The sequence below is a fragment of the Capra hircus genome, chromosome 21 (assembly GCF_001704415.2).
Source record: "Capra hircus breed San Clemente chromosome 21, ASM170441v1, whole genome shotgun sequence".
Classification (NCBI taxonomy): Eukaryota; Metazoa; Chordata; class Mammalia; order Artiodactyla; family Bovidae; genus Capra; species Capra hircus.
Genome location: NC_030828.1, coordinates 48656854 through 48671252, shown reverse-complemented (window position 1 = coordinate 48671252; position 14399 = coordinate 48656854). Strand labels below are relative to the sequence as shown.

The following is a 14399-nucleotide window of genomic DNA, read 5'->3' as shown; positions in this document are numbered from 1 at the left end:
CTCCTGATTGCTTACTTCCAGAGGAAAAAAGTACAGGCCAAGTGACTATTTTAGGCGAAAAACTGCCAACATGAACATGCTAAAGGTCAAGGTTTTTCATTCAGTCCACAAGTTACATACAATTTACTCTAAAAAGAAATTAGTTTCCTTACACTCAACCTTACTCAAACATGTATCTCATCCAAACTTTAAAAAAAAAAAAAAAAGATAAGAGGAAGGAAAAGGAAGGTCATTCTTCTTTTGTGGGTCATAGAAACTTTCAGTTCAAAGCAACTCTTTTAAGACCTGCTGATAACTTACCTAAAACTTCTGTAGCTTTTCTAACAAACAATAAAACATCCTTGCAAATGATCTAATCACACTGTATCTTGAAAGTTATTTAAAAAGAAAGGAAAGTAATTTAAATAGGAGAGGTGAAATCAAAGGTAATTTTTACTGTTATTTCAAATTTTCAATTAACTACAAGCAATCCTTGACTTATGTCATTCAACTTCTAGTGATTCACATTGGCAATTGAGCTAGTTTATACCCTTACTTTTAGGGCATTGTTTTTCAGACTTTTGGCTGCAACCCATTGTGGTGTATGAAGTTAATCTTAACTAGTATTCTTTCTTAATGAAATGGAATAGAACTGAATAGAAGTTATCAGAAAGCATCAGAGATAGTAAGGGTAGTACTATTTCATGTGACTGGCTTCAATAACACTTATGTTCATGCGTAATATGACATGATATAAACACAAATTCAGGGCTAAAAACCTAAAGCTCTTGATTTTGGAATAAATACGTTTGAATTTTGCCACAACGCAAGGAAAAGTTTTAAAGTAACTTGACAAACAAAATATAGTTGAGAGATCAAAAGAGGAAAACTCCAGATCAAAAGAAGTATACAGGTAACATCAGTGCTGATGAGGTAACTGCAGAAAGATCAATAGCTCATGCTTGGGCTTGAATGGCCCTGGAAATTCTCAAAAACACATAAGGGGGTAACAAAGCACACAATCTTGGGTCAGTTTCTCAAAGTATTAGCAAATGATTTAGGACTCTTTTAAGGTTCCCAACAAAACTATGCCTACAAGAGAGCACTTCTGAATTTCTTATTTCTTAAAAAAATAAAAATAGCTCTTTCACTTTCTGATTTTCTACAATAAAAAGATCATGATAATGAAGTAAAAAATGATTTTTTTAAAATTCTGTATTCCAATAATGCTTAATTAAAATACAATTTTATGCTAGGTTACACTGTTACTGTATTTCATGTATACTCTTATAAAGTTATATATTATGTAGCAAAGGATACAGTTTTTAAAAAGATTTTAAAAGATGATATATCAACTCCCTGACCAAAATGTAATCCATCAGAAATAGGTTTCTAAGGGAAAAACATATTCAAATTAGATGTCACAGAGTTCCTTTTCCAAACAAAAATTAACCCAAAGTAAGTGCAAGGAATGCCTGTATTTTTCAAAGGTTTACTTTAAAGATCATTTTAAAGATAAGTTGAGATGAAAATATAAAGTAAGGAAGAAATCTAGAGTAATAAAGATGTTTAAACAATATACCTCTTCCTCCTCCCCCTGGAAGCAAAGGTGAGAGTCTGAGTGGACCCTCCAACAAAGTTGGAGGGGAGAGAAAAGCTCTCATTTCAGGTGAAGGTCGACCCAATGGTGAGGGACCATATGGGGAATGCTCTGGAATAATTAAAACAGCATATTTAAATTCATAGTTTCAATTACCTACACTATAGATTAGAATCCTATCTCAGCAGTTACCATCGGGTCATTCTATTGCCAATTTAAATTTAATCTCTGTCCTAAATACTGAACGTGCCTTGGGTTTAGCTAATATGGGATAGAGCTATATATAGAACCATGTGTTTAAGTCTATCTACCAAACAGACACTTCAGTCAATAAAAACATCACTCTTCTGGTAACTAATACACTTGAATGATCATACACTATTAAGCAAAGGACACCATATTTTAGAGTTATAAGAGGATTTGAGGGGCATGAAGTTTGTTTGGTTTGGTTTGGTTTTGAATGGCAGTATGCTTCCAGATATTTCAGCTGGTGACGGTTGTACCAATAGACGGGCTCTGTTTAAATCAGGACCAGATAGGGCCTGTATTGGACTATGAATTACCCAAGTAAAGTTCAGATTTTCAAAAGCTGAAAAAAAAACCCACAAAATACTCTGAAGCATCAGAAATGATTTCTGATTTATCACCAGTGAAAACTCAGTTTTACACATCAAATAAATCACTTTATCTATAAACCATATGACCAAAAGTCTGATCATTTTACAAACTTCACCATTCTCAAATAATGGTTATACTTCCAAAGATCAAAATCAACATTATCAAAAAACAAACAAACTTTAATGCCACCCAAAATAATACTTTTCAAAACATGCTAAATTTTATTATGTAGCTTATATAATATTCAAATGTAGTTATAACAAAAGATCAAAGCATTATTTACCCTGAGACATTTTTGCATTTGATTCAGATAAAAATTCTTTCTGTATAACTCCCTTAACTCCAGATGTTGTTCCTATTTGAAATTCATAACAATCTGCTATTTCATAACATAGAAATACTTAATGAAACTGGACTGTCAAAGTGATTTTTATAACTTTTCAACAGTTATTCAAAGAGCAGTCTACCTACAGAAGATAGGTTTGTTTTTACTACCCTAGAAGCTTAATTCCAATTCAACCAAAATTATTTTGAAAAATGTAATAAACTATTTGGAATAGTATGAGATCATAAAGATGCTAATCACTAATGAATGGACAGAAATATTAAATACATCTTCCAAATAACTGGTTCTTCTGGGGGTAATTAAAGCAATCAAAACTCAGATTAATAAAGTTTTCCCACCTTTTTAATGAAGTTTTACATTATTTCAAACCAGCTGTTTTAATTCTTATTTTTGAAATTCAAGCAAATTCCAAAGAATGGTTAATATATAAACAGTCACAATGCTATTCCATTTAAACAATCTTTACCCATTCACTCTCTAAAAAGACAATGAGCACCTTACTATGTACCAAGCACTTTGCTTCCCAAGGAGCTCAAGGTACTAAACATACATCATCCTACAAAATGCCACTGAGAAAGCCATTGTTCACAGTATTGCTAGAGAACAAAACTCAGAAACTTGGGAGACCACAAGAGAACTCAGATTCGAACCCTAACTCCAAAATCTAAAAAATTCATAAGGAGTAGTGTTAATTTACACTAATATAAACGGTATGTACAAAATATAAGTATTTTTTTAATGAGGGGTTAAAAAAAAAAAAACTACCTCTGCCAAATGCTGTATTTGGAACATCAAGTGCATAAGGATCTTTTTCTAAAAGTTCAATTTTAAATTCTGTGTCAGTTAATCTGCAAATAAAGAACAAACATCGCTAAGTTACTTATCTAAGAGAAGCACTCACATTTCAAGAAAAATGCCGCTATTATACACTACTTTTTATTATCGCAATATCTACATAAAAGAAGCAGTTCCCTTAAAATTATTCCGATCAAAATACCTTTATATATCCCCCACTATTTATTTTAGGGTAACAGGTTCCTTCTGCCTCATGATAGTGATGTTTTGTTGAGGTTTGGAATTGTTTTGTTCTCTTTCAAAACTAGGCTACAAAGAATACCATATCACAGAATCCAACTTTTAGAAAGATGAAGGGCCCTCCAAGGTCAGTGAGTTCAAACCTATTATTTTACAACTAAGGAAAGTGAAGTTAGGAGTTCAAATGATTTATGCAAAATTAAAGTACCAGGGTTAAAACTCAAGGCTCCCAGCTCTGAGTCATATAAGCTTTCCATTGTAGTGTTACCCATACAATTTCAATCATAACATAAAATTGGAATCTGATTAATTCATCCTACTATTTTATTCCTTTCCAAACCTTTTGTCTGAAAAATATGACATTTTAAAAGAATCTTATTTCTAGCTCTATACCATTAGATCTGAAATAAAACATTTAATCATATGGCTTTAATTTTTGAGTAGAAAAGACAAGAGACTAAAACTAATACTGGATAATGTTGATAGTACATTCTGTCAAGAAATTATGGGAAGACTTTTATAGTCTTCATTGAAAACCATTTACTCTTTCCTTCAATCGAACAATGTACTCTTTTATCCTCTCTTTCACTTTGTTATTGTAAAGCAATGCCATCCAATATAACAAAATCATGGAAAAAGAAAGATAAACATTCTATCCATGTATTCATTAAAGATGTTAATACTCTGCGAATTACCACGTCAAAGAGATTTATCCTTTCTATCTCCATCTCTTATAACCTCCTTCTACCCACCCCGGTTTAAACAAAAATTTTTTAAGTTATACTTTTTACAAAAAAAATCTATGAAAAGTTTCATTCTGTTGCAGTAACCTCTAAGACAAGTGTTTCAAACAAAAAATCTAGTAAACTCTAATAGAACTAAGGTGTACTTTATTACTAGATATGTTCACTGAAAGTCTGTTTATCCTTATACTACTTAATAAAATAACAACTAAGAATAAAAGTCATAAGTAAAGTTTTTAAAATATTCCTACTAAGATACTTACTTTTGTCTGTTGTGAGCATTTTCTTTCCTTAAATCATTGAGGTTTCTTTCAGCAGTCCGAGCGGCCAACTTAAGGAAAATAATATAAGCATACATAAATGCTTACAAATATAATTGCATACAAATATAAAAAAATTGCATACAATCACTTAAGTATGCAAGTATGCATTTCAGTAAACTCAATGTAAAAAAATTTAATTTATAAAATTATATCAAAAAGGAATGAGTTTCATACAATCAGATGAGCCTAAGGCTGGAGTTTAATCATGTACTTGCCAAGAAATGCTTTCAGCTAGATGTGAAGTCAAGGATTAGAATTACTTGGTGTTGTAAATATCCAAATAACATGACAAGAGCAATGGAAGAGGACCCAAGCTTAGGAATGGAGACTCAGAATTATTATACGTGGCAACACTGGCAGTGGGACAAAGTAACTGTCTCTGAAAAGAAATCACTGTAATTCTGTGAAACCCTAAAGGTCTAAAAATGCTGGTAAAGGCCATTTTTTTTAATGGCTGAATATAATCAAAGCATGCTGCATGTTTATTAAGTACACAGCACTGTAGAGATATATTCCTTAGTCTTTTACATTTACTTAGAGACACTTTCATTTAATAAAAATCAGTACCGATACATATGTTACAAGAAAAAAAAGCTTATACCAAGAATATGCAATAAACCCAAATAGCTGTGGGTAAAATTAAGCTTGCATAGAATACTACATGTTTCCCTGTTATTCTGTGGACTCTCCAGAGTAGAAGCAGCGGAGTGTGGAAGATCACACCTGCCAGATTAATGCAGTTCACTATCCCATGGATGGAGGAGCCTGGTAGGCTGCAGTCCATGGGGTCACTGAGGGTTGGACATGACTGAGTGACTTCACTTTCACTTTTATGCATTGGAGAAGGAAATGGCAACCCACTCCAGTGTTCTTGCCTGGAGAATCTCAGGGACGGGGAAGCCTGGTGGGCTGCCGTCTATGGGGTCGCACAGAGTCGGACACGACTAAAGTGACTTAGCAGCAGCAGGGCAAATGTGAGTCACCAAAAGGTAGGTAAATTAACTCAGTCTATAATTTTGAACTGTACCTGAGTATTGACTTTAACTGGGCTAATATTCACCAAAAATATAGCTTAACCACATTTTAGCACTCAATGTCAAAAAGATTCCAGGTGTAAATCTTTTTCCGAATTATATAATCAATTTTGTACTAACAAAAAAGAACACCACTGTAACAATTTTTGTTAACAAAATACCAATTCATTTAACTTTTAATGATGCAGAACTAAAATCATTTCTAAATGTTTGCTAATGTGTAACATATTTACTCTTAAACATATGGCACAAAAATGTGTCGTTAAGTCAAAAGTAAGTTCTACTCTGTTTATAGTATAGTATATATTAAAGACATACCTACAACAAAGAAATATAAAAATAGACTGATGACAGTGATTGACACTTGAAAAATTTAAACCCAGAAGTTGGCAAAACTGTAATTTTAGTAAATAACCAACCATATTGTATTCTAAAACATTTATATTCAGATATTGAACACTTACAATATGCAAAAAAGATTCTGTTAGGTACAGGTGTTAAGAAGGAAAGCAAAACAGTCCCTCTAAGCTTAAATCTGTGGTAAGAACAAATACAAATAACCACAGTACTTGCCACAGAATACAACAAAAAAAAAAACAAAAACAAAGTACTATGACAATTTAAAGGAAGAGTAAATCTAACAGGATGGAGCAAAGAAATGCTCAACAGAGAAAGTAACACCTAAAATTAAGAAATTATTTATTACAGTAAAACAGTGGACACAAACTAAGAGTCTATACAATGAAGAACTTCATAGAAAATATAAAACTTCATAAAAATATCTATGATATATTAAGATACGTTATAAAACATTAATATGTGATCTTGTTTTTTTAATCATATATATGTGCTTTATGTCTCAATGTATCTATAAAAGCATGGAATAAATTAAAGTACTACTGCTAATTACTTCTTTGTACTTTTCTACCTAGTATAAACTTTTGTTCACTGAGTATATATTATTTTTATAAAATATCTGTTTAGTTTGAGACATGAAGGGCATATTGTTTGCATGTTTTAATTTAAGGTCAATGTCATTATTTACTAAACAAGAATCTCTATGTATTGAAAAGAAAAAGTATAAGACTTGGAATCTAAAAAAAAAACCTATAAGACTTAGAATCTAAAAGGTCAATGTTTCAATCTCCAATCTTAACTCTCTAATCACATGACCGAGGGCTGTTTCCTTATCAGGAAGACCTGAATTACATTTATTGTGTGGACTGAGTAATATATGTAAAATGCCTTAGAGTACAGTACCTAGAATATATGCAATACTAATTAATAAACATCAGTTCCTCTCCATCTTTAAAAAATAATTTGCATCTGAGCATTTAGAAAGGGGTGAAGAAGACTAAATTCATTTCCAAGACCAGCGTATTATTTCAATAACAAATCTTCACTTGAACCCTCATTTCAGAAGCATATAAAAGCTCAAAATTGGGAAGGATCCTGATATTCAACTTATCTAATTTTTTACTCTAAGCTGAAATCTCCATTCCAAGAAACATCCATGCCTAAAAATAAAAATATCTTCCAAGCTTCAGTACAATAGTGATTAATTTAACAGTTAACATTTACTGAATGCCTACTATATGTCAGGTACTTGGCTATCAGAATCATCTTATTTAATGTCATCACAATAACTCTGAAATAGATACTAATAAAATCTGTCTTTAGGTAAGGAACAGGTGGTAGGTGATAGAACCAGGATATCAACCAAAACAAGCAGACTCCGGACCCCATATTCACCTACTGTGCAAATCGCTTCCCCTTGAAGACTTTGAGAGGCAAGTCTTTCAAAGGCCAGCTGTTAACAACAGTTCTTCATGTTAGAGAGACCACCCTGATCATTACTCAAAATCTATATAGTTATCACTTCCTCATACAGTTCCTCCACAGCAATGACATGTCATTTCTCATGATGGTCTTTTTCTTACTGTGTAACAAGTAATTAAAAATCAGAAAATCAGATACCTAAATTATATTAATATAATTTTTAGAACTAGGATGGGCTTTAGATTATTACTTCAGCTAGTCCCATTGTTTTACAGATGAGTAAATAAGCTTAGAGAATTTTAAAAATTTGTCCACAAGTAATTAGTTGGCAATACACTGCCTGAAAGAAGTCCACGAACATTGCCTCACCTCCCCCAGAGTATAAGCCCCAAAGAGTAAAGCTCCTTGCAAAGAAGTAATACGCTAAAAGCAGAGAAGGAAAAATCAGATTTTGTGAATAACTGTATCATAACAAAGTATTTAGTTCATAAGGGATGTAATTCCACTACTGGTGAAATTAAAAGAAACTGATTTTTTTAAACACTACCTTTTTTTCTCAGTTATAAAAGTGTACCTTTACACTGCGCATCTAAATTAGGAAAAAAAACAATTTGACAAAAAAGCCTAAGAAAATTTAATACTTACCCAATTATCATGTGCTTTTTTCTCATGAGAAATAACCTGAAAAAGAAAAGTCATTAAAATACTACTAATAACTATTTTTTTCTGTAAAAAACATTCATACCTACCACTATGATTTAATATAAAACTCATAAACTCAGAAATAACACAATCATCTCTAAAAAGTCAGCAAGTATTATTTTAAAGCAAATTTTCATATACATATGATCTACTCTATTATACTTCTAAAAGAAAAACATTGTAAAGACAACTGAAATTTTTGTCTGGTACATTTCTGTTTTACACAATAATCAATTACAATAGGAGGTACCAATTAAGAGACAACTAGCCAGACTGGTTATATATATATGTAGGACCCTAATGCTACCACATGTTTATTTCTTTATGCAACTCAAATTCCCAAATCACCAGTAGTTCACATAGCAACTTTAAACAATGTCTCTTGGCCCAGAATCTTTGCTCCCTAGAAATGTTCCGCCACACGTGCAAAACCTCAAGAGACTAACTACATTCCTGCATCAAAACAGGTATGAATTCAAACAAATCACCACCGTTTTAAGTTACACACACACACACGTACCTGTCCTTTATAAGAATGAACAGTTCTCTCCAACTCTTCCTCTAGATCTTTGGCTCGCTTTCTATAAAGAATAAGTGATTATTCTACTTAACATAAACTAAGAAATTACAAAACACACTATCTCTACCGAAAATATTAATTAATTTAATACCTAGACTGCTTTGTTTCATGGAACGCTAGAACTCCACATGTTCATCACCTTTGATGGTGCTGGTTTAGTTGCAAGGTTCTAAAGCATATTTTTTTCCTGATATAATTTAAACATTAGGTAAGCTTTAGGAATACTACTACTTGAGTTCACCTAAGATTTAGATGGAATACTGGCTCATTTTCATTTTTAAGAAGCATACTGGGAGATGTATTCAGATGTCTATAGTCTTAATAGAACTCTAGGAAATTAAAGATCTTTGAGAAAGAAAATGCTATTACCTTTATAAGACTAAAAAGACTTAAAGTTCATAAAACTATAAAAAGACCTTATAAGACTAAAAACTTCTTTTGGATAAAATCCAAGCTTGCTCTTCCTAATGTAAAATGAAGTATCACAACTATTTGGAGTACTGCTGAATCTTGTCACTTATTTTCTCTAGGTTTTTATTATTTCTATTATTTTAGGATCGACTATTTCAGTAAGGATTGAGCTAAGGTAAAAACTAGATTTATGGTCTTATAAACACTTCTTCATAACTTCAATTAAGGCTTATTCTTCCTTTTGCAGCATACTTCTCAAATTGATTAATATTATATACATACTTCCCCATGTGAACCAAAGAGGAAAGACCTTAAAATTAGTCACATTCATAAAGTTCTTAACTTTAACATAATATAGGATTGCCCATATTCAAATCCAACTAATCTAAGAGATTTTGAATTACATAGAGTAAAAGAAAAACTTTTTTTTCCTTTTTACATTTTCTGTATAATCACATAAGAGCAAGACATCTAAAGGAAAAATAATTAAATTAAGGGGGATTTTTTTTTTATTGCTCTATTATTTTTTCCTGCTTTTGGGCTTTTGTATGGATACCCTTCCTACCTCAAAAAGAAAGGGGTGAAATATATTCATACCTATAGGTCTCCAGCTCTTCAGCTGCATGGTTGATCTTTTCATCAGCTTTGGAAAGTTTCTCCTCTTTCTCTAATCGGTAATTTTCCTCCATTGTCAATTTCCTTAAAACAAAAAGTGTTTTATTTCTGTTATTGTATGTCATAAAATAATCAAAGGTATATTTTTAATTATATCACAACTGGTGATTTATTCTACTGCTTCCCATAAACCAACCTGCAAATATCAATAAAGACATCACATGTAAGAAAAAAACAAATGTACCTGAGTGTAGAATTTAATATTATAGACTCAAATTGTAAAGCACCTTATCCAATACAGTACTACTAATACAGAAGCTTTAAGAGTTCACCATTATCATTTATATTTTTATCACTGAAGAAAAAATGTTTCAAAATCAAATAACTTTCTTAAAATAAACTGATGAAATGCAACCCAATCATAAATTAAGAACTTTGAATAACCACATAGTGAAAGTGAAAGTTGCTCAGTCGTGTCCGACTCTGTGACCCCATGGACTATACAGTCCGTGGAATTCTCTAGGCCAAAATACTGGAGTAGGTAGCCTTTCCCTTCTCCAGGGGATCTTCCCAACCCAGGGATCAAACCCAAGTCTCCCACATTGCAGGTAGATTCTTTACCAGCTGAGCCACAAGGGAAGCCTAAATAATCACATAAGCTGAATGCAAAACATTTTTAAGCTTTTTTATTTGCCACTCAATGGAGTGACCAACATAATTTATTACCTGTGAAGTATCATCTCATTTTCTTGATATAGTTCAGTCATTACTTTAAGTTTCTGCTGAAGTTTTTGAGTTTCACTTTCGAACTGTGTATTTTCTGACTGTAAAGATGCTTGTTCAGTCTGGAGATTTTTAATACACTCTACAGAAAAATTTTTTAAATCACAATTAAGGGAGCAAATATTTTGAGATATACATTAATATTTTATAAAAATGAAAATTACAAAAACTAATTATTAATAAACTAAATTCTTTCCAACAGAAAATCGATATTTTGTTCGCTTTAACATGTTAAGAACTACATAAATTATTATAACTTTTTTTATTATTTAAGGATTTCTTAAAAAAAAATTCTAAAACCTTGAGTACTCTTTAATTCTAGCATCTAATTTTCAGTCTAGTAGACAAAATCACTAAAATTCTCAAAGTTTTGGTGATGAGGATTTTGACGGCAAATACTTTAGCTTAATATTTTCTGTGAATCTCTCCTACATGATTAATAATGCATCTTTTTTTCCCTAATAAAAAGTTGTTTACCAATTAATACTTCTGCCCAGCCTCTTTTTAAGCCAAAATTTTTATACATGTTAAAAATCAAGCCAGAAATTTGGACCTTCTGATAATGAATACCCCAAAGTCCTGCTGGCTTACACCAGATCAATACTGGAAAAGAAAATACCAATTTTAGCTTTGTTTCAACCTAAAAGAATCATCAATGAAAATTAAAATAAACAATTCTAATTAATTATTATTATAAAATAATTAGTGGATGCACTAATTAGATAAATTATTTCTCTTTCAACATAACATAATTCAACTCCTCTAAGACTAAGGTGCCATCTCCCCAGAAAATGGGTATGAATCACGACCATACCACAAATCTTGAAACAAGGCAAAACTCACTCTGCCTAAACAGGACAATTCCAAAATCATACTAACAATCATTAGAATTTTATTGATTTATGTAATGTTATATAATTATTCTAAAACATCTACTAATTAAATATACACACCAAAAAGATAGTTTAATACCTTAATATTAAATGATTAAATGTGCAGGAAATTGTCCACAGCTTGTCTTTCCAAGAAATTTTTAAATATAGATCAGTAAAGTTTGTTGACCTTTGGCCTTAAGCCATTGCCATGTCATCTTAACAATTCCTAACAAGCCATTGTTAAGTCACTTAACTGACATTCATGTTGGATATTACTTCTTTTAAAATTGGATCATCTCTATTTAAAAAAAAAATTAAACCAACATTTAAACCTTATATTTTTTCACTTCTACCTTACCAATTTTGTTTCAAATCCTCTGTATCTTAAAATAACACTGTAAATGATTATCAAAAACGGCAGGGTCAGAGGAGAAACAATTCAGAAGAAAACCTTTCTATTCTGAATGGAAGATCAATTATAGAAATTTATCTTTCATGACTCCCTAAAATAAGAAAGATTTGCAAGAAGGGATACAAAGTCTCCAAATACTAGTTTTAGAAAATTAGTAATTTGCCAAGATACCATATTAAGTGATGGGGTAACTGGTGAGCAAATTCATTACTATCCTAGCACTTACTACAAGTTCCTCACTGAAAGCCTGTTAATGGACTAAAATAGGGCTTCCTTGAAAGTAGGCTTCATATCTTTTCCTCTTATAAATCTCCCCTATAGGAGATTTTAGTACTCCCATATAGGAGTACTAAAAGTATAGGCTTTTAGTACTATACATTAGCGAAACTTTAAGTTAATATTAATGTTTTTCAAAATTCAAAAATAACCCAACTACCAGTACCATGTGAATAGGGCAATAATAATTTTTTAAATAATCTGTACCTTTGGTGGTTCAACCTTTTCAAAAGATGTCTTATTATAAACACAGTTTACCTATTTTAGAAATTTTTGGAAATATAGATAAGTAAAAAGAAAACAGAAATCTGTCCATGATCCCATATTCAAAGAGAATCATGGCTGACATTTGAGAATGTCCTTCCATCATTTTTTTTGCTAACAGTTATGCTGATTTTTTTTTTTTTTTACAAAATGGAATGTTACTTACATCAACTTTTAAAATTTTGGAACATAACAGTATTTGTTCACTTTAGGAAAAAAAATGCTATCAACAAAATTAAAAAACAAATCTTTTCAATGATAAAAAACATCAGTTCTACAGGTCTAACATCATTCCCATATATGTTAATATACAATGCAAGGACATTAGAGGAAAAAGCTGTACCAGAAAAAGATCTATGAAATATAGAAGTACCACTACTAAAAATCAAATTTGCAATTAACAAAGATTTTTTTAATTAAGTTTTAATTTGCTACTTTTAAACAACTAAAACCATACCAAATATTTGACACTGAAATTAAAAGTACAGCTTTACATGTTTTTTTTTAATAATGCCATTGATTTTATATAAATATGGAGGAAACGATACGACTTTACCAACAATAAAAACTCAGACTAACTTTTCACAAATAACGAACAAAAGTAAAAGTAAAAAAAAAAAATCAAATTGTATCTCCCCATAGTTGATTCAAGTAATGTTCTGTTCTCTATAAGGAGACATATTTATTTAGAGAAACTTTGTAAATCTATAGATTATCTACCTGTAAGCTCTTCTTTTGTTTTATCAACTTCAGATAATTGAGTGTAAATTTGGTTTCTTTCTCCTTCTAGGGTTTTTAAAGAAGCTCTTAACTTCAAAGAATGGGAGAAGGAGAAGAAAAAAAGCAACATTAAACAATTATACCAAAACAAACAAAAATCTCAATATACCATCCTAATCCTTTGAAGCTCTTTTACACTCCAATGAAATTACTGCCCAGACTACACAAGCCAACAATGGAGTTTCCATCTTAGAAAGTTAGCAAAGTCATCAACACATGTAAACCTCAAAACAGGAATAAAGAAACCAGTGATTAATGTTTGAACAGCAGCTGTTTGCTTTCAGCACATAAATTTTGATCAAAGCACCCTTCAAACTACATTACTGAAACTTCACATAGATCAATAAAGATCAGGATACCACTACCAGGATGAAAGAGAATAGGGATAAACCACAAGAAAACGAATCTAGTACGTACTTCTCAAGATAAGATACGGGGCAACAGAATATTAGAAAACATGAGACCTGAGAATAAAGAACATCCAAAGAGGAAAGTATGGGAAAATATGTAGCAAACATTAATACAGTCCTTATCCAAAGAAATGAGTGCACACCTTGAAAATTTTTATTACAATAAATTCGAAAACCTAACAATATGGATATCTAGTTACCATAAAAAAAAATAAAAAGCAACTGAAGAAAATTCTGATCACTTCTAAAACTTCTATCACTTATATGGTAACTATAAAATAGACATTTAAAACAGTTACTAGGATATATGGATTTAATCCATGCTTTAGTTGTTTCTCTATATTCTTATGTAGTAATGCAAACCTTAGCAGCATGAACCAGTTTCTTCAAAGCTCCTTTTGGTTGATTATCTATAACGAAAAACAAAATCATAATAACTTGATAAAACAGTGCAATGCCACAACAGACAGCCAAATGATTTTATTAGTTCACTCAACTAGAGCTTTATAATCCCTTGTTACAATAAAGAATTTAACATAAGGCACAACGGCCTCAGACCTGCTCCCAGGAAGCTAAACCAAAAGAGCAAGGGAATTATCATAGTATCGTGTAACACGGTTCTTCACCACTAACTCCAAAAACAGAGTTAAAATAAGCATTTGGTAGTCACCTAAATCTAGCCCCCAGTTTCGATTATTCTTAGAATTCCTCATCAGACAAAATATGAGCAGAATTATATTCCAAATTAAAATAACATTAACCATGAGTTCTCTCATAATAACTAATTACAAGATAAAGCAGAAGTAAAAAAGTACAAACAGAACTATATGTCTT

The 14399-nt window shown here is 31.2% G+C and overlaps 1 protein-coding gene across 14 annotated transcripts in view; it reads right to left on the bottom strand.

Annotated features, from left to right (window-relative positions):
- Positions 1-14399, bottom strand: part of CTAGE5 (CTAGE family member 5, ER export factor) — a 96816-nt gene that overhangs the window by 19987 nt on the left and 62430 nt on the right. For 11 of the 14 annotated variants that reach the window (XM_018066279.1, XM_018066280.1, XM_018066289.1 and 8 more), the window contains 9 exons: positions 13929-13975; positions 13096-13186; positions 10492-10630; positions 9748-9849; positions 8680-8740; positions 8103-8138; positions 4585-4652; positions 3309-3391; positions 1562-1690 (listed from right to left, as the gene is read on the bottom strand). In XM_018066279.1, the coding sequence (XP_017921768.1) occupies positions 1562-1690; positions 3309-3391; positions 4585-4652; positions 8103-8138; positions 8680-8740; positions 9748-9849; positions 10492-10630; positions 13096-13186; positions 13929-13975 (756 nt within the window). The remainder of the gene's footprint in view (positions 1-1561; positions 1691-3308; positions 3392-4584; positions 4653-8102; positions 8139-8679; positions 8741-9747; positions 9850-10491; positions 10631-13095; positions 13187-13928; positions 13976-14399) is intronic. The other 3 variants (XM_018066281.1, XM_018066282.1, XM_018066293.1) reach the window with 1 other exon arrangement.